General features: G+C 42.2%; 1 protein-coding gene across 1 annotated transcript in view; it reads left to right on the top strand.

The window, feature by feature from the left end:
- Positions 1-22,376, top strand: part of PREX2 (phosphatidylinositol-3,4,5-trisphosphate dependent Rac exchange factor 2) — a 1,250,200-nt gene that overhangs the window by 956,325 nt on the left and 271,499 nt on the right. Inside the window, exons 34-35 of the mRNA XM_085605489.1 lie at positions 8,627-8,729; positions 17,693-17,836. Coding sequence (XP_085461615.1) covers positions 8,627-8,729; positions 17,693-17,836 — 247 coding nt within the window. The remainder of the gene's footprint in view (positions 1-8,626; positions 8,730-17,692; positions 17,837-22,376) is intronic.

Genomic DNA, 22,376 nt, shown 5'->3' with positions numbered 1-22,376 from the left:
TTGAAAATATCCAATAAATGTTTCTTAGATAAATGCCAAACAAATGAGAAAGTGCACATCAAACTGCACTCGTTGTGGTTATTTTCAACTTTCCTGAATAAAATAATTACAATATAAAGTAACAGAGGGGCATATTATCAAGCTGGGCGTTAAAATTATCGCCGCTTTAGCGGCAGAAAACTGCAGCTAAAGCGGCAATAATGGACTTGATAATATGCCGCAGAGAATTCCAATCGAAGCCCATGTTGACACCAGAACATGGGCTTCTATGAGAATTCTCTGCGGCATATTATCAAGCCCATTATCGCCGATTTAGCGGCAGTTTCTACCGCTAAAGCGGCGATAATTTTAACGCCGTTTCTTGATAATATGCCCCATTGTATGTAGGGTTTCTGTTCCTCTGATGTTCAAGAACATGCAGAACTAAACCATCTCCTCCACGACTACTGGTCTGGAATTAAATCCGTGGAAACAGCAGCCTAACAGCTACACCCACAATAAGGAAGGAGCTCTCCTCTTCTCAGTGGATGAAGAAGAAAAAATTGTCCTCATATTTCTTGACCTACTTGGCATACAGTTCTGTTGACCATATGATTTTGTTGGACAAGCTACAAAAATTGCCGAGCATAGTGAGCTCTCAGTTGGCCTGGCTCAATCCTATCTTGCCAATAAAAGTTTTTAAAAATTCTGAATTGCTGCATCCTCCTTACACGTGGTACCCTGCTGTACCCTCAAAGGCTCCACTCTTTCCTGCCTTTTGTTCATTATCTATGTATTCCCCTTGTCAGTGCTCCAAGAGGAGCATTATGTCTCATTACCCTTGACTGCCCTCTAGGACGCTGCACCACATGCTAGAATCTTGTGATTCTTTCAGTCAGGATTGTCATTGTCATTTGCTCCACAACTAAATGCATTTGTAATATTTTCAACTCCCAGCTCCGCCTACTCCACAAAATACTACCATTGCTTCTAAATTGACCAAAGGGTAGAACTTTTGCAAGCCCTGTAATGTCATATGTCTGGCCTTCTCAGAATGAACATTGTCAGGGTACAAAGTTTACAAAGCAAGGGAGTAAGAATGCACCTAAATCCAAGGCAAGAGGGCCCACATCAAGCCTGTGCTGAAAGTACTCCACCAGCTACCAGTTGAAGTCAGGATCAAATTGAAGGTTCTCTGCACTGTCCACTAAGCCCATTGAGAAAAAAAGGCCTTAAATACTTGCAAAGCCTACTTCTACAGTGCTCCTCAGCCAGAAACCTCCACTCATCAGCTGCTCACTTGATTTAAGAGAAAACGTATTTTATAGTTTAGGTATTGGAGATGAGTTTCATGGTCAGACCAGAATATAAGTTAGTCATACTTAACAACAGCTGTAGGCAGATGCCTGGAAAAACAGAGCTGTGAAATGCTCTGTGAACGCATAGCACCAGCTTTGGGCTTCACCTTGTTCATACCCTACTTCTCTTTTTTCCAACATATTTGACCCTGAACCTATATTCTTTTCATTGATGTAACTGAAAAATAACACTTCTTGCAACATAAAACTCTGAAATAAATAAATAAATATTTCCCTTCAGCCACAGTTTGCGAGTTCTGTTATCAAAGTCTTCGTATACTGCTCAATATTTCCCCTTTCATCAGCCATTCTGTTTCCAGGCACTGCAGTATCTGCATCCTCACCTACCTTTCCTCAGACCCCTCTTATACATAAGTGCCCAAGTTCTTGATGCATTCAGTTATAAGAGTGACTTCAGCTGGGCACATTTTTAGCAAAGACTTACCAGGCAGATGCCTGCACCTTGGCCCAGCACACACCCAGTGGCGGCTAGCTTGTCCCAAGGCTGGTGGAGCAGGGGGAGGGCACATAAAAAAGATACAATTGCAATACAATAAATACAATAAAAAAATAAAAGTAATTTACCTTTTCTATCAACGCGACATCCTCCTCGATCCTTGTTGCCTCGAGGCAGTCAGGCTTCCGACTCACAAGGCAATCCTGGCGCGGCACTCATGCAGCATGAGAGCAGCGCTAAAATTGGTCAGAGCAGCCTCTATCAGCGCTCACAAGAGCACTGGAGGCGTTTGCTCTCTCTAACCCAGCTGTCTAAGACAGCTGGGTTAGAGAGGTTTAAAATGCATTAAAATGGGTTAGAATGCGTTAAAATGGGTCAGAGAGGTTTAAAACATGTTCCTTTGGCAAGGTAAGAGACCCAGAATATCCATGAAAAAACTTCAATTGCCCAAAGAAAAAGGTGGTCTAGGCCTTCCGAACTTTAGGAACTATCAAACCGCGTTTCTATGTAAACAAGGATCTAACTGGCTACTCCCCCAGGTGGACTACACCCCAGTCTGGTTGGACATAGAAAGATCAATCATCAATGATATGCCTTTGCCTGCTCTCCTCACTATGGATATATCTTCCATACCCCATTCAAAATATATTTTGCTTAACACTAAAAGAGCCCTACTACGACTGGAACACTTCTCTGCGCTAAACATTAACAAATCCAACTTGACCTCTCTCTGGTGCAACCCGAACCTGAAGGTTGATGGAGGGATGCTCTACTGGGAATAATGGTCAAACAACGGCATACATCTAGACCTTTTTACAGGGACCCTCCCCCTACCTTTCTCCGTGCTTCTATCACGACACGGGCTAAACCCGATAGATTTTTATAAATTCCTAAAACTAAAATCACTCCTTACGATGCGCTCTATTAAACCTTCTGATCCTTCGATACTCTCAAATATGTTACAGCTACTAAAGTCAGGACACACCAAGTCAGGACACACCGTCTCTAAAATATACAAACTCCTATCCCCTAAGCCTCGCAAATCTCACAGGAAGTGTGAAGTAAAATGGGAATCTGAACCTAACTCTAGCAATATCCCATACCACTGGGAAAGGATACATATCACCCCCTTCTCGAATAAAATCGCTCCAATATTATCGCAAACCAAACTTTTGTTAATAAATAGGACATATTAGACCCCAGAGAGGATCTTTAAACTTAATCTCAGCAAAAGCCCTACATGCTGGAATTGTAAATCTCACGTTGGTAACCTTGCCCGCATGCTCTTCCAGTGCCCTGTCCTACAAACATATTGGCATAAGATCTACAAATGTATAAGCAATACTTTCAACATAGTCCCTCCGAGGGAATTTTCCTATATCCTGCTAAGTGCTCTGGACCCTAAGATCACAGATGTGAATGACTGATACTTGTTATATCTTATGCTCACTTTAGCATGTAAAATTGTACAGAATAAGTGGAAAAACTCCAATGAAGTCTCCTTTAGGATGTGGCAAGAATGGTTATCCTTCCTTAGAGGAGCTGACAATGTTGCACTTCATGCCTCTCCCTGGCGTAAATCACACAGGAAGCTATGGAAGTCCCTTGACGCCTTTTCCTTCTCATACGACCCTCCGTGAAAATCGACTCAAATCCTCCATAATGTAATGCTTATAGAACGCTATATCCGCTGTGATACACCTATACTGTATTGTATTTTCTACTATTACAATTGTGAAAACTGTACTTGCTTGATACTCCTGTACTGTATTGTATTTTCTATCATTCCTCGTGTGAAACTGTGCTTGATTGACCACTTGTATGTCACTACAGCTTCACTGCGACTCCCATGGTAATGCACTTGAGTAGCTTGTCGTTTTCTATTTACTTTGTATTTCTTATGATTTGTCTCTACTCTATCATCTTTGCCCTTGGTTATCATCTTACTATTGTGTTTATCATTATCATTGTGTTTATCATTATTTATTTGTTTATTTCTTGAAAACTCAATAAAAATGATTTGAAATTAAAATGCTCATGCCTGGCTAGCTGTTGCAAGATGGTTGGCCAAAGAGACATGCGCATGTCAGGCACACAGCTCCCTGCTGCCACTCAGCAGCAATGGCCCTGCCCAGTCCTGACACTGATTTCGGGACTGGTTGGGTGCTGAAAAGTAAAATCATTACCATTTGATTTTTCAGCTCTGGTCTCAGGCCTTTGTTTTTGGGGAGATGCTCCTCCACTGAAACGGAGGAGTCGCCCCTGCAAACGCCTCTTCTGAACTGCTATTAAAATTGATGATTATCGAGTCAGTGCCTGTAGTGCTGCTAGTCTGAGGTAAAAGTGGCCTCCTTGGCCCCATTATGTCACCTCTGTTTTTGATTAATCTACATGTATTCTGCCTTTCAGGAAGGAAATATAAATATTGTGGATAATCTACAAAATTAGAAAACCCTGCTGAAAAATTGCAGTACGTTCAAACTTTTTAGGGAACTAAGAAATCTACGAAGAACAATGGGTTTTGCAGTAGAGTTACAAGGTCGTAATCAGGGATTCTGGCCTGCAATTCCTCTGCTGCACCTTACCATTTTGAGTTTTGACAATCCAGATTTGAGAATACCACGTGAAGCCTTATTTACTGGGCCATTCTCACATATTCTTCCTAATTCTGGATGTGTTTCTGAACAAAGGTGCCTCCTGCTTTCTTAAATTATAATCTGTGCACCGGGAAAAAAGCAGATGACACCAGATGCGGATCCACCCTTGGTGTAACTCATAATTGGGCAGGACTTTGTCTCCAACAGAGTTATCACTCCATCTCACATGTAATCAGACCATTCCTGTTAGTTATCCACAGCTGACTATGAGTAGGAAAATTAGGAAACACTGGAACACTGATTTGCTCCATTCTTGAAGGAGAGATAGAAGAATTACGCTGTATTCTTGTTTTCAAATCCTCTGTCAAATCGCAAGTGTATATATTAATTGTTGAATCTGTATATCGCGTTCCTCACTGTACTATTTGGATGCCCTAAAAGACGCATACCTTTGCCTGGGTCAGACATCTATTAACACTGCCAGGAATCTGCAGATCTCTTTGCACATATGTATTGAATGCCATAAGGTTAGACAATTCTGGTATGAGGTCAACTTAGAAACTGTGATAAAGTAATCAAGCCTGCATGGTCATGTCAGAGAATGTATGCTAAGTGCGGGTTATGCTTTGAATGGCCTTCTCTTGCTAGACATTTTGACTGCATTGGCATTGAAAATAGTTCATTGTACCCACCATCCCCTCTCCCCACTCCCTGGTTTAGGAATCTGTGACCTCCTTGTATGACACGCACATTGTATTGCCACCCCTTCCATGCCAGTTGGATACACCCTAACCCTTTACCGATGTATAGCGATTATGAGGTCAATGTATGCACTGCTCTGTTCTCTACAATCTGCCCCCCCCCCCCAATTGCTACATTGCATCGCTTCTTTGGTTTTACAATAAAGAATTGCTACACAAAGAAAAATGGTTCTCTGTAATTTGAAGAAGTATGGCAGGGGGTTAGTAGTTGCTGGGTGAAGGGTAATTTGTTTTGCATGTGGTTGTCAGGGTAATATGTTGAACTCCTCTCATGTTAAGAATATCAATGATAATCATCTTTGGAGCAAGCTGGATTGAAGCCGTCTCCCTAAGGCTTGTGATGTTACTTTCAGCTTTACTTAAAGTCGTCATTGTCCTACATTTGATGCCTGGAACATCATGTTCCCCTCCTCTTGACGAACCCTAGTCTATAATTGCATGTCCATCCCTGCTCCAGGGTTTTCTATTTACTGCTCCTTGTTCGATACTATCCTCTTTTGTTCTCTTTCAACAGTTTCCGTTCACGTTTGAATAGATGTTCTTACCAGATGTCACATTATGTCCTGTGGAGTTTCATATTGAAATTGGATTTCCTTTAATGCATTATATTTTCTTTCTGTATCTGCTGACTCAAACTGTTTTTCATCATTGTTATGTTGATGAATCACGTTATAACTCACTGGCCTGCAGTACCATACTCATTTTCATTCCAGAATGTTATATTGTTTACCTACGCAAGAAAATGTGACGTGGCACTCTTCATTCCTTATGTTGAACTGAAACAGTAAAATACTTGTGTACCTGTTCAGTGCATTTACCTCCAAGATGGTACTCTCTCATCAGAACCCTCATGCCCTCATAGTCATTTGTTTATTTTTAAATTTATGCTGTGAATGTATGTAAAAGCGTGTTCCAAGTTTTTTTGGAAAGGTATTTTTAGGGTGTTTCATAAAATATGTTGGAAACAAAATAATACTGCCACGCTGAAATATCCTATAGGGTTTTCTTGACCACATGGGCAGCAATTCTACTGCCACACCACTTTTTGGTTGGTATATAGGTCTTGTTTCCCTTGTAGCCATTGGTTCACCTGGGCCTCACCAAATTCTAGAAGCAAAGGGCTCAGCCCATGCAAGTTGATATTTAAATAAAACTGTTGTGAAAGATTGTGTTATAAATTTATTTTCAAATGATCGATATATGCTGATGAAGAGCTTGAAGGCTTGAGCACATGCATGACAAATATTTGTAGGTGTCAATTTTTACTTCAATAATTTGCAAAACAGTAGTCAAAGTAAATCAACCGAAAGCAGCACAGCTGGTGATGTCCCGTTGTGTGGATGGATCATGCAACTTTAAGGTGTATATGAGAAAACAAATAACTTCAGATGTACCTAATGACTAAGGCTACTGATTCTCCCTCATGGATGTCAAATAACTGCCTAAAGCTGAATGGTAGTAAGACGGAGGTTATGATCATTGGGAAATCCCCCTCCATTTGGTGCTCAGCCTGGTGGCCGCAGAGGTTGGGGCCCGTCCCCACACCTAAAACAGAAGTAAAAAATCTTGAAGTGTGGCTTGATCCAAAACTGTATTTTGAGTCCACACCAGGAAGGTCGCAGGGAGATGCTTTGGCATCCTTAAAATGTTAAGGAAAATCTTGGACTTCCTTCCCGCCTCGGCAAGGAAAACTCTAGTCCACACTCTGGTGACCTCGCAGCTGGACCATGGGAATGTCCTATATCTGGGAGCATCAAAAGGAAGCCTGCAACGGCTGCAATGCATTCAGAATGCGGCGGCACACCTAGTTCTCAATCTACCAATGTGGGCCTCAGCGACGAAAGCCCTGGACTCCCTTTACTGGCTGCCAATCAGTAAAATAATTATTTTTAAAGCTTTATGTTTCTGTCACCGGAGTCTACAAGGGAAAGGTCCTAGCTACCTGTATGATCTCCTGACCCCCTACAGCCCTACTCTGCAGTTGAGATCGACAGGTGCACATCTGCTTAAAGTACCGAAAATCAAAAGAGCAAGGATGGGTGCATGCTCATTTGGCAATCTGGGAGCCAAAAATGTAAATACTCTGACGCCTTTGTTGTGTGCAGAAAAATCTGAGAACATCTTCCTCAGAGGCCTAATAACCTGGCTTTACCAGTAATAAGCCGTGCCTCCCGGTTTTGACCCCCGCATAAAATTGTTTCCATAGCGCGGGGACACACCAGTCGGTGTAGCCAGGCACTTTACAAATGACTTTTTTATTATTATTCTTATTACTTTTCCCATTTTGTCCTACTCTTCTTACATTTCACACCGCCTGCTGTCGTAGCGTGAAACGTCATTGTGTTTGGCTCCAAGATGGCTATGCCTCCAGGAAATGAAAAACTGGATGGCTTTGTGAATCTTGACTACATTCTTGAATATAATGGAGGTAGACGGCAGTACTGTATTGTACACATACTTTGGGGCTTTGGTTATTACATATTACTTTGCATAGATTTCTTTCAATTTATACAGACATCATGAAACTTTGAAACCTCATGCATCAGCAAAATGATGAGCAATGATAAGAAAAGAGAAATGGACTAGATCTTGCGGTATATTTGTATAAGAGATAAATGATTACTAATTTATTTTATTTACTCTAAATACTATTTTGCTTCCGTTGATTTTAGAATTTGCCTCCTGTGTAACTGTATTAATTTTGAAATATATATTTGATTCACTCCTTTTAAGCTATCCAGACTTTTCCAACATTTATTACATTCTTTATTATCAAGTGTTTTTTCACATATGGACTTATTTCAAGTTATTAGACACATTATTTATACTATTTACTAGATTCCCCTTTGCATTATGTATTTATGAATAAATGCATGAATGAATGTCAGGATTGTAATCCATTTCCTCAAAGTTAGATGATAAAAGTCGCTATGGGAAAAAGTGAGAGTGAAAGTGCCAATTGTTTTAAGCGCCAACCAGAATAGGCAACAAAAGGTACTGTGATTTGATCATGGTTTATACATTGCTTTTCACTGTGGCGTGGTAAATAACCATCATGCCAGATCCATGTCATTTGCAGTGAAAGTGATGCAAATCATAATAAAAATCACCCTTGGAAATCAGGTAAATTGATTAGCCATCCTTGGGATGGGATAGTTGTGAGAGGTTCAGTTCTGTAAATAGGTCCCTGATATTTCTGTGATATAGAAATCGAAAGATACTGAAACACAGATGTATTTAGGGTTTAAAACATTTAAAATAACTTCATTTACATTATTAGAAACTGATGATCTCCAGTACATAATATTTCAGAAGTATGTTGTAAACATCTGTTAAATATGATCTTCTACTCTTTTTCGGTTCTGGTCCCTGGTCTTTGTCATCTTGAAAGTAAATGTGTTTTTTTAAAGAATATTTTGAAAGATAATTTACAAAAACCTCAAATAAACTTGAATTTTCACTTTTGTTTTTCAGACAGATGAGCAAGCGATGTTAGAGGACACACTGGTTGCTTTGTTTGACCTGGAAAAGGTTATGTTTTATTTCAGACCATCTGAGCAGGAGCCGCTAGTTTCAAGTGAGTTATTATTGAAGTTGATATGCATAGAGAAGGAAATATTTGTACGATCGTAATACATTGAACATAAAATACATTCACAGAGGCACATAAGCTGCCTCATAACAGCTAAATATGATGAGCAGAGTTTGAAGGAGAGATTGGAGTTGTTTATATTTGAATAGCTGACTTTTTCCGGCCAGGTATTTCTTCTAATTAGTATCTAAAAGCCTCTCTGTAGTGATAATCCTATGAGTGCAGAAATATGAGGGCACATCAGTTCATTCGAACATCAAACCTTCTAAATATACAGAAACTGAAGATTTATGAAAGCCTATGGGTCTTAAGAAGACGTAGGTAAACTTTAATTAAGAGAATAAAAGGGCAGACAGCTGCACATTGCATCAATGGCTTGAGTACTTGACAAAGGAATTGAGCTGTGACACCCATAAAGTCCAATCAGCTACCTTATTTTCCACAATCGGCAACATCACTTGCAGACTTCAGTCTAGACTGCCACATGTACATTAGCACCACCTCAGAATACAGGATGGGACTAGGGACCACCAGGAAAGGGTGAACTACCTTGCACATGTCTACTAGTGAATGCAATCAAATTAGGTCTGCCTCAGTTCATGAAAGACACATTTCTGGTCCAGCCCGAACTGGCAAGTCAGGTCTTCCCTGGCCCGGAAAGAAGCATCCTGGGACCAATTTCAGGGTAACCCCCCTCATCAGCCAGGCTATCTTGAATCCAGTGGCAAAGTGAGCAAGTGACCCACATCTGGGCATACCAGCCAACTTAGGGCAAAAAAAGCAAACACAATGAGATGATGGAAGGAGCGCTGATGAGGGGTGAAACCCTGTAACTGGTCCTAGGATGCTGAATTAAATATGCTATTTGGGTATGACCCTATGTTACCACGATTTAGGGAGAGAGTACATGCACGTTACCACTGGTTAGCAGAACTAAAGGGCTCAGAATCCTAAAGCCAGCAGTACCAGAGTCAGAAAAAGAGGAGGAAGAAAGCAAAACGTTTGGGATGACCCTTCAAAAAGGGTCCTTTTTCAACATACTGTTGTAATTGAATACTGTTAAAAGCTTGTAAGCTAATCAGCCTCAAATCATATAATTATGAACATAAACATTGTGTACTTTTTTAAAGAAAAAAAACGTATCAAAAAGAAAAAGAAGCACGTAAGAACTACCTCCTCCATGGCAATGTATTTCAGTATCTGAGACAACAAACAGATTGCAAATACCTGCTATGTGTATACGTACATTCACATCTCATATACATTTCAATACACATATAACCATTACACTAGAAGGCATGAATATTGTCCTAATCTGTGGATAGGACATCTTTCAGGAAGCTCTGATTCCTTCCACCTTTAAAGTCAAGCTGGAATGATGAACTCTAGTCTTCTCTCAAATTGTGAGCTTCCTTACACTCCATGAGGCCTATCATAAGGCATTTTCTAGAAATAGGTGTGACTTCATCTGTAAATTGAGGTGTAAGTTAGAGGTAAGTCAGACATTCTTACAGAAAACTTTGTGTGAGTTGAGTTTTAATATCATTTGTAGTTCAGAAAATAGGTATTTACTGGATGTACCTTGCCTTCCCCCAATGCACTGGCAAATGTCGTTACCGCAACGTGGGACATGTCCCTTGCCAAGCTTTGCTCGATTTCTGAGAATTGCAGGCATTGTAACATATTCCTAAACTATCCCCATAAAGCAGCACAGTGGTTCTCGTGTTCTAGTAAAATGTCCCTGTTGTGTCGTAACAGTGAAATAATGTCAAGCTATGGTTACCCTGGCTAAGGTTTGTTCTCCTACATGATGATTAGACAAATGCCACAGGTTTGTGAAATGATCCCATAGAGTGAGCTCAGACTTTAGAGTTCTTTGCAGCCACAACAGAGGAATGAAACATTAAATAAATGCTGCAATACAGTGCAGTAAAGTATAGTACATGTCCTGCTTAGGAAGAGACCACTACACCCTTTAAATTTTTGAGAGTGCAGAGCAATATTACTATTGATATAAAAGAGGACAGCATGTGCAGATTTCCGGCTATTGTTGTGTTTTTAATTAAGATGTAATATTTTATATGTGGTTAGAAGATAGTTAAACATATATCTAGAAGCTAGAGGGATAAAGTACTGGCTGCATCAGCAGTTAGGAATTTGAAAACGATAATGCACGGAAATGTTTTATTGACTTCAGAAGGACATATGTTGTACCAAAAAGGAAGGAAGCTTTCATTAGCACATTCTGCTTATGGAGTATATTAACAGATCCATTCCACCCTGTGTTGTGAATTTCTTGTTATTTCGGGGGGTTATTGTATTGTAGGGCACATGCACATGACAGACTATTCAATTATTTATTGCCTTGATAAAGCAATCATAATAACTATGTTCAGAGGGGGTTAAAGAGAAAGAAATAGGAAATGGTTGCCTAATGGTATGACAAGAATGTTCCAGGAACATGTTTTGTTTTTTACCTAAACTTTAATCCTTTGGTTATAATTTTGGAAAGTTGAGAAATCTTACATCTACCCTTTATACATTCCAATATCAGGTTCTTTTCCAAACTTTATGACTTGCTTCTCTGTCATGTGTGATTAAAAGTTTTCTGAGGGAGTCAGAGATAGCCTCGCCCCCTTTCTTTCCCTCGTCTCTCCCACGTTGTGTTCTGTCTTTTCCAAACTAATCTGCCCTCTTAAATCAAGTTTATCTAAGAAGCATCGAATTTGGAGATGTTTAAAAAAATCCGAGCGTTGCAGCCCAAACTTCTCTTGGAGTTCACAAAAGGACATCCATTGATTATTTAAGAAAAGGTCCCCAATAGTTCTAATCCCCTGAGTATTCCATCTCCGCATAGTTGAATCACAAAAAATTGTAGGGAGTTTCCCTATTATTCCTAGAGGCATGTAGCGGTTATATTCCTTTAAAGTAAAATGTTTGCGAACTTTGCACCAAACTACAACAGTAGTCAAAATACTTTTAATTTATGGTGAAGTAACTGGAATGTTGCAGTTTGGCAATATCTGCTGCAACATGTTTCACACCCCTTTGACAAATGCCTACATTTTCTATGCTCCATCGATGCATGACTAAAATTGCTGTTGTACAATAATTGTACAGCAGGGACACCATTTATGAATTGTCTCCAGCTTTTATCACTTTGTTCTTGGGGAGCACTTGATGCCAGGGGCGTAACACAGGCTCCCGCAGCCCCCGCGGTGTGGGGGCCCCCGCGCTCCAGAGACCCCCCAGACTTGCCAAGTGGCACGCATCACCGTGTTAAAAATAATTATCACGCATGCCAGTGCTTCCCTCAGTTTCAAGCTGGAGCACTGAGGTATTGTAATTTGCAGTAGTGTCTGAGCGAAGCAAGCAGCGCTGGTTCGTGCGGCTCGTGGCATGGAGGCTGACTCTAGATACATTTTACCCGGTCTGTCCCAGTAGCATTCTGATTCACGTGACGTAACGTCAACAGAGTGACTGTAAGGATTTGCCCAACAGCTGTGCAGCCGTAAAGGCAGGCCACATGCAGCACGAGCTGGCCTGGCCGCACACTGGCTGGAGTTCGAGGTGCTTACTTTTATGTGCTCAGCCCTCTTTACTCCAGGACGGAAGACTGATGTGACTGGGAGCAGTGCACAGTGGCAGCCGAGCCCACACAACATCTAACTGTGCAGCGAAGACTGTGGGCGAGTACAGCCAGCTCCTTGAGGTAATCACTGTTGGGGCAGTTCCATTTAAATTTCACGTTTAACTTAATATTGCAATTGCGTTCGCATGCTGACAGCAGCTTTTACCGTTCCACACGTATCCCATGCTCCAGTCTGGCTGCTTTGGCACTTAAATCCACAATACCTTTACATAAAAGGAGTCTTCACAGCCATTCCCCACAGGTCTAATAAATGACACTAAATTATAGAAAGAGTTATATGACAAACTCAAGTATCAGTCGAGGGGAGGTAAGGTGCGAGAGTGTAAAGATGAGAACGAGGCTAGCGTTCCTTAGTTCCTACATTGTATATGATTTAATTTGCTTGCACTCTAGAAGCAGAGAGAAGTTGTGATAGCAAAGGGTGCCTGGGCGCAGGGAGTGTAAGGCAACAGGCAGAAAGTGGGATGTCCATCTGATTAAATGGTGCATCGCGTAGTATGCAAGACAGCATAGGACATGCATGCCAAACAAGTATCCATGCTGGGGGTGGGGAGGGCTTTGTCAGATTTTCAAAGTATATATACATTAAAAACATTTCTGAGTATTCCATTTAAACAGAAATAATTTGAATTGTAAGTGATTAGCCTGGAAATAAGGAAGTCTCAAGTTATCTAGGCTTGGTGAAGTGTACAAATTCCACCTACCCCTTTTTTGGCACCCATGTTAGCTTTAACTTTTTTCAATGGGTTCCGGGGCCGACTTCCCACCGGAGGGGACTGCCTGTGTGGTCATTGCAAACAAAAGGTTGTGCTCGAAAAATCTAGCATTGGTCCAGCCCTAGTGGACACAAACTGGACACTCTTGAAAAAAGAAAGCGTAGCAGTGATACGAGTATGTTTTCATCCTCAGTGCACCATGAGACGTGACCCTTCAAGGCACTAATTATTGTGCCCGGGTATTGTGGCTATTACTCATAACATAAAATAACAAAACATAGCGTGTATTTGTATAGTGCAGGTTCGCCCAAGGGTATCTTGGCGCTGAATAACAGATGTTTATTGTACAGCGTCAGATTTTAGAGCAGTGGGGGTTACCAGTGCTCCCAGTCAGTGGTCTCAATACCATTATCTCTGTTTGGGAGTGAGTGTGGGGTTGAGGGTCCATGCGCCTAAACACATTGCCATCTCAGCTGTGACTGCAATGGTAACACTCTTGGAGAAAGTCCAAGAGGATGCAAAAGAAAAGGCAAGCAATGCAGCACGTGCAGCACGTGCAGCATGTGGACAAGGACAATAAGGAGCGTTGTAAAGATCGATGGGGGAGGGGGGTTGGCTGGATGGCTAGTGTATGAGGTAGGGGACATAATTTGTGAGAAAAGAAGAAACCATCACTTGAGGCGAAGGTAAAAGGAGAGAGTGAAATGTAAAGGTGGTCGCCATTGAGACTGAAGGTGGGAAGAGATGCGGAAAGAAGGGGGAGGGATGAGAAGGTCGAGGGGAGAGGAGAGGAGGGGTAAAGTGATGATTAGGAAGGGGGAACTCGGTTGTGAATGGCGCGAGGGCGAAAGATGGGCCCCAAATAGTAAGACAGGTAAGGGTGGTGAAGCACAGAGGTGATAGAAAGGACAGTAGAGGGACAGGAGTAATGGGGGAAGGAAGGGAGGCGGAAGAATTGAAAGGAGGGATGAGTGGAGGGAAAGATGAGGAAATAGATGGTGGAGAGTGTAAATGATTGAGAAGAAAGAAGACAGCAAGCCAAGGAGTAGAGGTGGGAGTTGCAGAAAGAGCGGTTCTAGACTGGGAGGGATGGAAGGGAGAGAGAAAGATTGAAAGACAGCGTGACAGGGAGAAAAGGAAGTGTTAATGTCGTGAGAGGGAAGTGAAGGAGCGTTTGTTGCAGGGCGCCTCTTTTGTGCTGTGAGCTAAGTGATTTACGGCGTGCATGCCAAGCACATTTCATCTCCTTTGCGCTCATTCACCCCTCCCCCTCCACCCACTGAACTCTGCCTGTCAGACATGTAACGCGGTTCCTCTGCTTCTCCGCTGCACAGGTGCCATTGCAATACATTAGGATGGAGGAATGACGCCGAGTGATGGACTCTCTGTGCGTTCCACTTGTCTCAGGAGTCGGGGATGGACCCGGGTTGATTAAGTGTGGGAAGGGATTCAATCAAATCATTCATGGCGAGTGAGGGCGTTGCCTTGTATACTCTGTGCATCCCACAGCACCCCAGGGCAGTCCCAAAAAATCCAATGCCCTCACGGTGAGCATCATTCCCTCCAAGGCCCCCACCCCCACAGATTCTCAGACTCCATGCGTCCCACACTGAACTGCTCTTCACAGTCATCCCAGCCGTGATATCCCACACTCTCCACCCGCACTCTCTACCCCCCACACCCACGGAAATCATTTCCACCCCGCCCTGCAGGGATCATACACTCACTTTGTAATCTACTCACCACTTCCTCCCCCGAGTCTAGTGGCCTCCACTCTACTGATCGCTCCTCTACCTCAGGGATCCCAAACGCCACTGCTCATCCTCCAGGTTCTGTCATGTGACCCAATGTCACAAGACTCCCTCTTTTCCAGCGTGAGCTTTCCCTTAAAACTCACTGTCTTCATGACTGTAATTCCCAGAATCCACTAATAGAGCCAATGAATGCTTAGGACTGGATACAAGTTATCCATGAGCATAACGTCGTATTGAATCCTATATGCTTCACAGCCCTGTGCGTGGAGATCTAGCATTCTATGCACCACTGGCCGCAGGATTTTCGCCCCAATGGCACCCAGTGCTCAACTGTACCATTTATCCCACCAGGCTCCTTAAATGTACTGCCCCCATCAGTGAACCCAGACTCCACAGCACCCCCATGCTTCTACGATTTCCCCCATGCTTCTATGATTTCACACTCTTCTGCCCCATCATGCAGGTATCAATATTCACAGTCTCCCTCCCCACAGGGACCTCACACTTCCACATTCTTGAGGGCCAAGCATTTCACTGCCCTATTATGCCCTAGGTCCTGCATTTTTGCAGGGCCACACTCTCCTGTTTCTAAATTGATTTATAGATTTATAAAGCAAGCCTGACATTTCTTTTAATATTAATGATGAGGCGGCTTACATCGAATTGGCAATAGATGGCATCAGATCATGTATAATAACCAGCAATACCTGTTCTATTTCCGTCGGGCACCTTTTTTTCAATACTTTGAATCTGGTTCCTGTGCCACCTGGCATAAATGAAGGAAAGAGGGCCCTATATCTAGTTTTTTTTTACCCGTGTCCCACAATATCTTGTGACAAGCCTGGGATCCCACAGCTTTGCAGAATTCCAGTGATTCCACACTTCACTCCCTCTGCACCCAGGGAGTCCAGACTGCTAGTCCACTTGGGAAGTCTCGAATGTCATACATAGGACCAAAGTGAATATTTGTGGACTACAACATTTGGGAAAAACCCCAGCACTTTTAAACACAAAAAACAGTTTTTTACTGGTATGAGGACCTGTCCTTGAAACCCACTGATATATCATGCACACAATCCAGCACTGTGAGGACCAAAGTCAAAACATTGTACATGTGTCTGGGCCGTGACACTTGCACTCTGGGGATGACCCTTGTGCTCAGCGTCTAGTTGGCCACTCTCCCAGCATGTGTCTGGCCTGTAGGGCAGCCCCCTTCTGCAATTCCAGTACAGAGATCCACTCAGAGTTGCATATCTGCCCAATCATTTCTGATCTGCTGCTGGCACTTCTATACCAGTACTGGGACACCTCACTCACTGATGCACCTCTACCTAAAAGTACAGTGGCATAGAGTAGAGGGGCGTAGAGTTCGGGCCATCAGCGCAGTAGTTGTAGCACGCAGCTGCAGCATGGGTGCACCAGTTGCCTCATATCAGTACTGCGGCCAGGCGGCCTGCCTCATAAATTAAATGATGCACTTCTGAGCCTCTCAATAGTGAAGATGGGTTGGCCCTCTCTCCTGTTTACCAGTCCAGCATCATTGTCTTTGTTGTAGCACATTCTGATGACCAAGTTATAGATAGAGCTACACATCTATAGGGGCAGCAATTATTTATGTTTATATAATGCATTCTATGGAAAATATGGCCACGGCCCAAATGCCATGTCTGTGCTTGGTTAGATGTAAGCAAAATGTTCTATTTAATGTGTTGTGTTGGAAGTTTGTGTGTGTTCCATGCTATTGAAAAGTGCTCTTCGGGGCCACATTGCAGCCAGCTGTATAGTATATCTGCGCTATATGGGGTGTATGCAAGGTCTGTCCAGTGCGTTCTGTTCGATGCTTGCGCGTGTTTTAAACAACTTGCAATGCTCTTGGGAGCTGCATGCCATCCAGCTATATGGTATTTCTGAGCTATGTGCTATATAAGCTCTACCCAGTGTGCGCTATTACATGTCTGCGTGTGATGTCCATTATTGAAAGTGTTGTTGGGTGCTACAGTGCACCACAACAGTCAGCTGTACGCTCTATCTAAGGTGCACAGTCAACATACCTTTGTAAACTGGTTACCGAGTCTTAGTTTTTTTTCTGGTTCCAGAACACCCTGGTCCCCCACTCTGCCTATTCCCTTTGGAATTTACATATACTGCTGTAGTGTGAGAATGCATTTCATGAAAAGGAATATAAAGTAGGGTTGCCAAAAGAAAAATGCCAGCCATGTGTTTAAAGAGCCTGGAAAGACCTCGTCTTGGTACTAAATAGGGTTATAAATAAAAAAAGCATGTATTCATTTGTAATGTGACTTTTATGTCTTTGTTCACTTTAATTATAAGTCACGGATCTCATCATTCAAGCAGCCCTAGAACAAAATTAAAGCGCATTCTATTTGTATTTGCTGTTAGAACTATACACAGATAAGTGCTGAAAATAAGGCTGTAGGTGATTTCTTATTTTTGTCGGTGGGGCAAAGTGGTAGGTGGTGGCCCCCTCATTGTGCTTTGCAGGGGGGAGGCCCTCAAGTTTCATTACGCCACTGCTTCATGCCTCTTGGAATTGAAAAAAATCGATCGTTTTGACAGTTGGGGAAGAATTACTAATATACTGTGGGAGTATACACCTATTTGTTTTTTCATAAGTTTGTAATGGTCAGACTCATAAGGTGTATTAATTCCCAAAAGGCATTTGCACCATGTAGTATGAGATTGCTTTGTAACCCATGTCTATTCTATTTTTTATGGATTTTCAGTGTCTGAAAGTGACTACAGTGTACTCAATGAACAAAAATTGTGAATTGTCTCATGTTAACACTGAGCCTATTTCTTTTGAAGATGTCCCAATAACATATCTGGCAGAAGGAAGTCGACAAGCACTGAAAGTTTATTTCTACATTGATAGCTATCATTTTGAACAGCTTCCTCAAAGACTGAAAAATGGTGGTGGTTTCAAAATCTATCCTGTTCTATTTGCACAAGGTAAAACATTTTCCCTGTTCTATTCAAATATTCTAAACTAAAAAGACTTGCTTCAGAATGTTTCCTAATTGAGTATGAGTCAATAGTATGTTTAGGATGCTTGTTAAAGAGGTTTATGAGCATCTCCCAAAATAAACATGTTGATTAATTAGTTAAATGAGTCTCTGATAAATTATCTATAATCAATAGCATATGTCAGGAGTGATACATTAGTTCAAACAATTCTCATTTAGATGTCAATCAAGATGTCAGGCAGAAAAACTCAATTCTTGCAGGCATTAACAGGTTTTCTAATGTGGATGTAGAGGTCAGGGAAACCTCATGTGATATACTCCCATGATAAATAATAATGTTTGCTATAGTAAATGTGCTCCAAATATTAATTGGGACTTCTGGAAGACAATCAATCTTTGGAAGATATTGGCTGAAAGGGGAACTTCGTACCGAGCTTGCATGGTATGTCAATTATTTTTAAAAAACTTAGGATTCGGTGATAATGGAAAATATTTACATTTCTGGAGCAAATGATACATTTTAAGGCAAAGCCACTGGCTAACTTTTCTGCACAATAAGGATAGCAAGGAAAGTAATAAGGATTGTGAAGAAATGTAGCCATTAGTTTCTCCTCTGGATTTAAACTTTTCATCAAGAAATGTTCCCATTACAACTGAATTCTACCACAGACCCTAAAGTTAGCACCATAGTGCAAGATGTAAATCTCTTGATAAGCAATTGTATAATACTGTGACATTCATTTTAGTAAGTCTCACTGGCCAATCTGCGTTTAAAAGCATGAGGCCTTATCGACTGACCCATGAGGTTTTTAATTCTCATCCTTTAAAATAATGATCAAAGTTGATTTGTCCAAAGCACTCAAAACTATTGGGCTTATTGGATATCAGTTAACACATGAAAATGATTAGATCATAGTACTTTTAATGTGGTCGCAGAAGATGTATGTAGGTATGTATGTATTGGTATTTAGGAGCACTGTGCATTACTTGGGAAAATGGGAGACGATCTACAAGATTGTGTGCATCAAGTAGGGAATTACTCAAATACAATTCATATGTTAGATTTCACATTTTAGGTAAAAGAAGATTTAGTAATTTGCACAGAATCACACAATATAGAGTGCAGAGGCCAGGATTCCACAGTCCCCAGCTCTAACAGTTAGTCCGCGTCTTAGTGCCAGGAGTTATACCTAAATGACATGTTTTTAAAACTTTTCCATCATTTGTTTGTATTTCCATCTTTTTGTAGAAGTTTCATTACAGGTATCAGGCCCAATTCAGAAATGGATCTCACTAGCAAAATGGAACCCTTTTTAGATCTCGCCTGAGCCTGGCGAGAGCTTTAGAAAGCGGGATTTGGAAGTGCAAACTAGTGCTTTTCAGGCCGCCAACTACAGTGCATGTGCGCCGGGCGTGCGCACCATTTGTCAGCCTGCTGATCACTTTTGCGGCCGCTTTGATGTTCTCAGTGAGCCGCGCGGCCACTGAGAACATCAAAGCGGCCGCGAAAGTGCATACCATATGCCAGCCTTCCCTGTGATGCTTTAGCACTCGCCGCCCCCCCTCCCCCCCTTCCATGTTACCCGTGTGGCTCACTTTCTCTTTCATGGCCGCGCGGCGTTAATTTCACGGCCGCGCGGCCAATGCTTGTTTTTAAAGGTGTTGCAGTCTATACCTACCGTCGCCTTCATTTTCACTGCCACCCTCCCCCCCCAGCCCCCCCCTTTTGGTAAATCTATACCTCTTGTTTTAAGCTGCTCTTAGACCAGGAGCTGACCGACTGAGTGCTTGCTGCACTCAGTATCTCGCTCATAAGGAGGAAAGGCTGCAAGGCCTCTGCTGTGAATCAAACCGTGACCGACAGGCTGCACACAAGTAGCCGCAGAATGTGTAGTAGTGGTACCTATAGCTACCGCCGCCCCATGTTAATTAAGCAAAAGGATTGATAAAGCAGCCAATGAAACACTCGCTGCTGAAACATGCACGTTTCTGCAGGTCACCCGTTTAAAGGCTGACGAGGTACAGTCCACCCTCTGTACTTCTAAGTGTACCATTAAATTGCATCATAGAACAATGTGTTATTAACAGACTGTGCTTAGAAACAGCAGACATTATGAGGCACTATACAAAACAAACTACAACAAATGGCCCTTTCAGCCACTCCGGGCCAATGGACTTTACGCCCTTCGTCTAGCCATGTCTCCAAGCATGGCGTTCTGAGAGATGAGGTACTGTTTCTTTCCACTCGATACAAAAGGGGGTGGTGATGGACGGAGCATCAGAACCAATCAAACACTCACACCCAGTCAAAAGATCTGGGTTTGATCTATCACCGTTCTTTAGCCCACTCTGCCACTCCAGTTCAGACAAGGCCATATGCAAATCAGTCTGACCCTGTGCCTCATGGGAACAGTCCAGCCCGAACTGCCAAGCCATGCCTTCCCTGTACCGGAAACAAGCTTCCTAGGACCGGTTTCTGGCATTTCAGCCGTCTTCAGCCAGGCTTGCTGGAATCCACTGGCAAAGTGAGCAAGGGACTCACGTCTGAGCATACCCTGCCAACTATTGGCGAACAAAGCGGTACAAAAGGGGGTGGTGATGAACGGAGCATCAGAACCAGCCAAACACTCACACCCAGTCAACAGATCTGGGTTTGATCCATCACCGTTCTTTAGACCACTCTGCCACCCCAGTTCAGACATGGTCATAGATCAAGAAGTAGCGTAGATGTTTTCATCGTAAGGTGCTGTATTAAAACAAGCATTGGCATAGCCAATAGGTCTCGCTTTTGGGACCTTATAAGTGTTTAGCCATGCAACAGTTGCATAACTAAATACTGATAAGGTCCCAAAAGCGAGACCTATTGGCTATGCCAATGCTTGTTTTAGGTCTCGCCTGACCCAGCGCATGCGCTGGTCTGGCGAGACATATTGAGAGGGCTCCAAAAAGTGCTACCAGGCCAGCCTAGAGCTACAGTGCATGTGCGCGGGCGCGCGCGCCGTGCTTGACCGCGATTACTTTCACTTTCGCGGCCCCACGGCCGCTTTGATGTTTGATCGCGATCACTTTCACTTTCGTGGCCCTTGGCATAGCCAATAGGTCTCGCTTTTGGGACCTTATAAGCATTTAGTTATGCAACTGTTGCATGGCTAAACACTTATAAGTTCCAAAGGCGAGACCTATTGGCTATGCCAATGCTTGTCTTGATAACTTAAGAAAACATGAATTTTTTTATTCCATAGAGTTGACAGCAATGGCTTGTGTCCATGGGCGGAGTAATGAGATTAAGTGGACCTCCATGTGCTCTTGAAATCGTAAGATCCTCTAGAGTTTCAGGATTGACATGCTTTTTGATCAAATCAATCAAATATATTCTGACCTTTCACCTCTCACACAATGGTACTACAGCCTCTCAACGTGTATACATTTGCATTGGTTTTGTGCACTTTTGCATTTAGTCCGCAACATGTGAGCACTTTGGGCTGTAGTTTTAGGTGCCAGCTGAGCCACAGTGAGGCATCACAGAGTTCAAAGCACAGCATGTATTTAAAGCAACGTGCATGCTGTGCTTTTCAAGTGCCTGCATAAGATGGCTGCTGCATGCAACCCTGTCTGTCTTATGCAAGGTGACAACAGCGCCCACGGGACGCTGCCTCGTGCCACCTCTTATGGGCAAACGTGTAGTTATGAATGATGAACACGCTTGAGGCGTGCAGCTTTAACGTGTATATTCCTAGAAAAAGAGTTAATTATTTACTACTAGCTATATTAAAACAGCAGGATTATTGTTCAGGGAGTAACTTGGCCAGGGAATTAAGACGCTACTAGATCTCGATCGATGTTTCCCTTCCTAGACCCTGCTTTGAAAACATCCCCTGAGAAAATGAAACGGGCACTGTTAATTATTAAGTTACTAAGTACAAAGCCCACATTTGCATATGGCTTTGTTTTGTAATTAATAAATTGATTCGAATATTAACAAAAACAGAAAACCACTTAAAAAAATGAATTCACAGGCTTTGGTGGTGCCAAACTTTGTCATGAAATAAGAAATCGGTCAGTTACACACATTTCCTTCATGTTTACTTTCAAGCTTCTCAATACTTTAGTAAGATAGTTCCGTTGGTAAAGCACTCACTGCAGAGCTCTCCATGTAACCTGCAGGTAACAGATTTAAATTCTGACAGTAGGAACTCAATATTATTCTTTTTAAGGTACAGCCACACAAAATACAAACATTCAACTAATTATTTCTTTGTTGGATTACTGATAATTCTTTCGTGTTGATAAAATGCATTGAATACACAAACGTTGTGAACAAATACAATCAAGAATCCAAAGGAGATACTTGTAAGAATGGCTTTTTAATTTGTATTATGCTGATAACAGTGACAAACCAATTCTAAGGCACGCTTTATTGATGAAACTAGGCCATCCACTCTATTGCTAACTTTTAAACTAGCTCTAGCCATTTTACACTTACAACTTACACTACATTACCTTTGCACTTACCTGTACTGCAGCCT

This window comes from Triturus cristatus, chromosome 5_1 (genome assembly GCF_964204655.1).
Source record: "Triturus cristatus chromosome 5_1, aTriCri1.1, whole genome shotgun sequence".
Lineage (NCBI taxonomy): Eukaryota > Metazoa > Chordata > Amphibia > Caudata > Salamandridae > Triturus > Triturus cristatus.
Note: the sequence above shows the minus strand (reverse complement) of the source record. Positions and strands in the feature narration are given on the sequence as shown.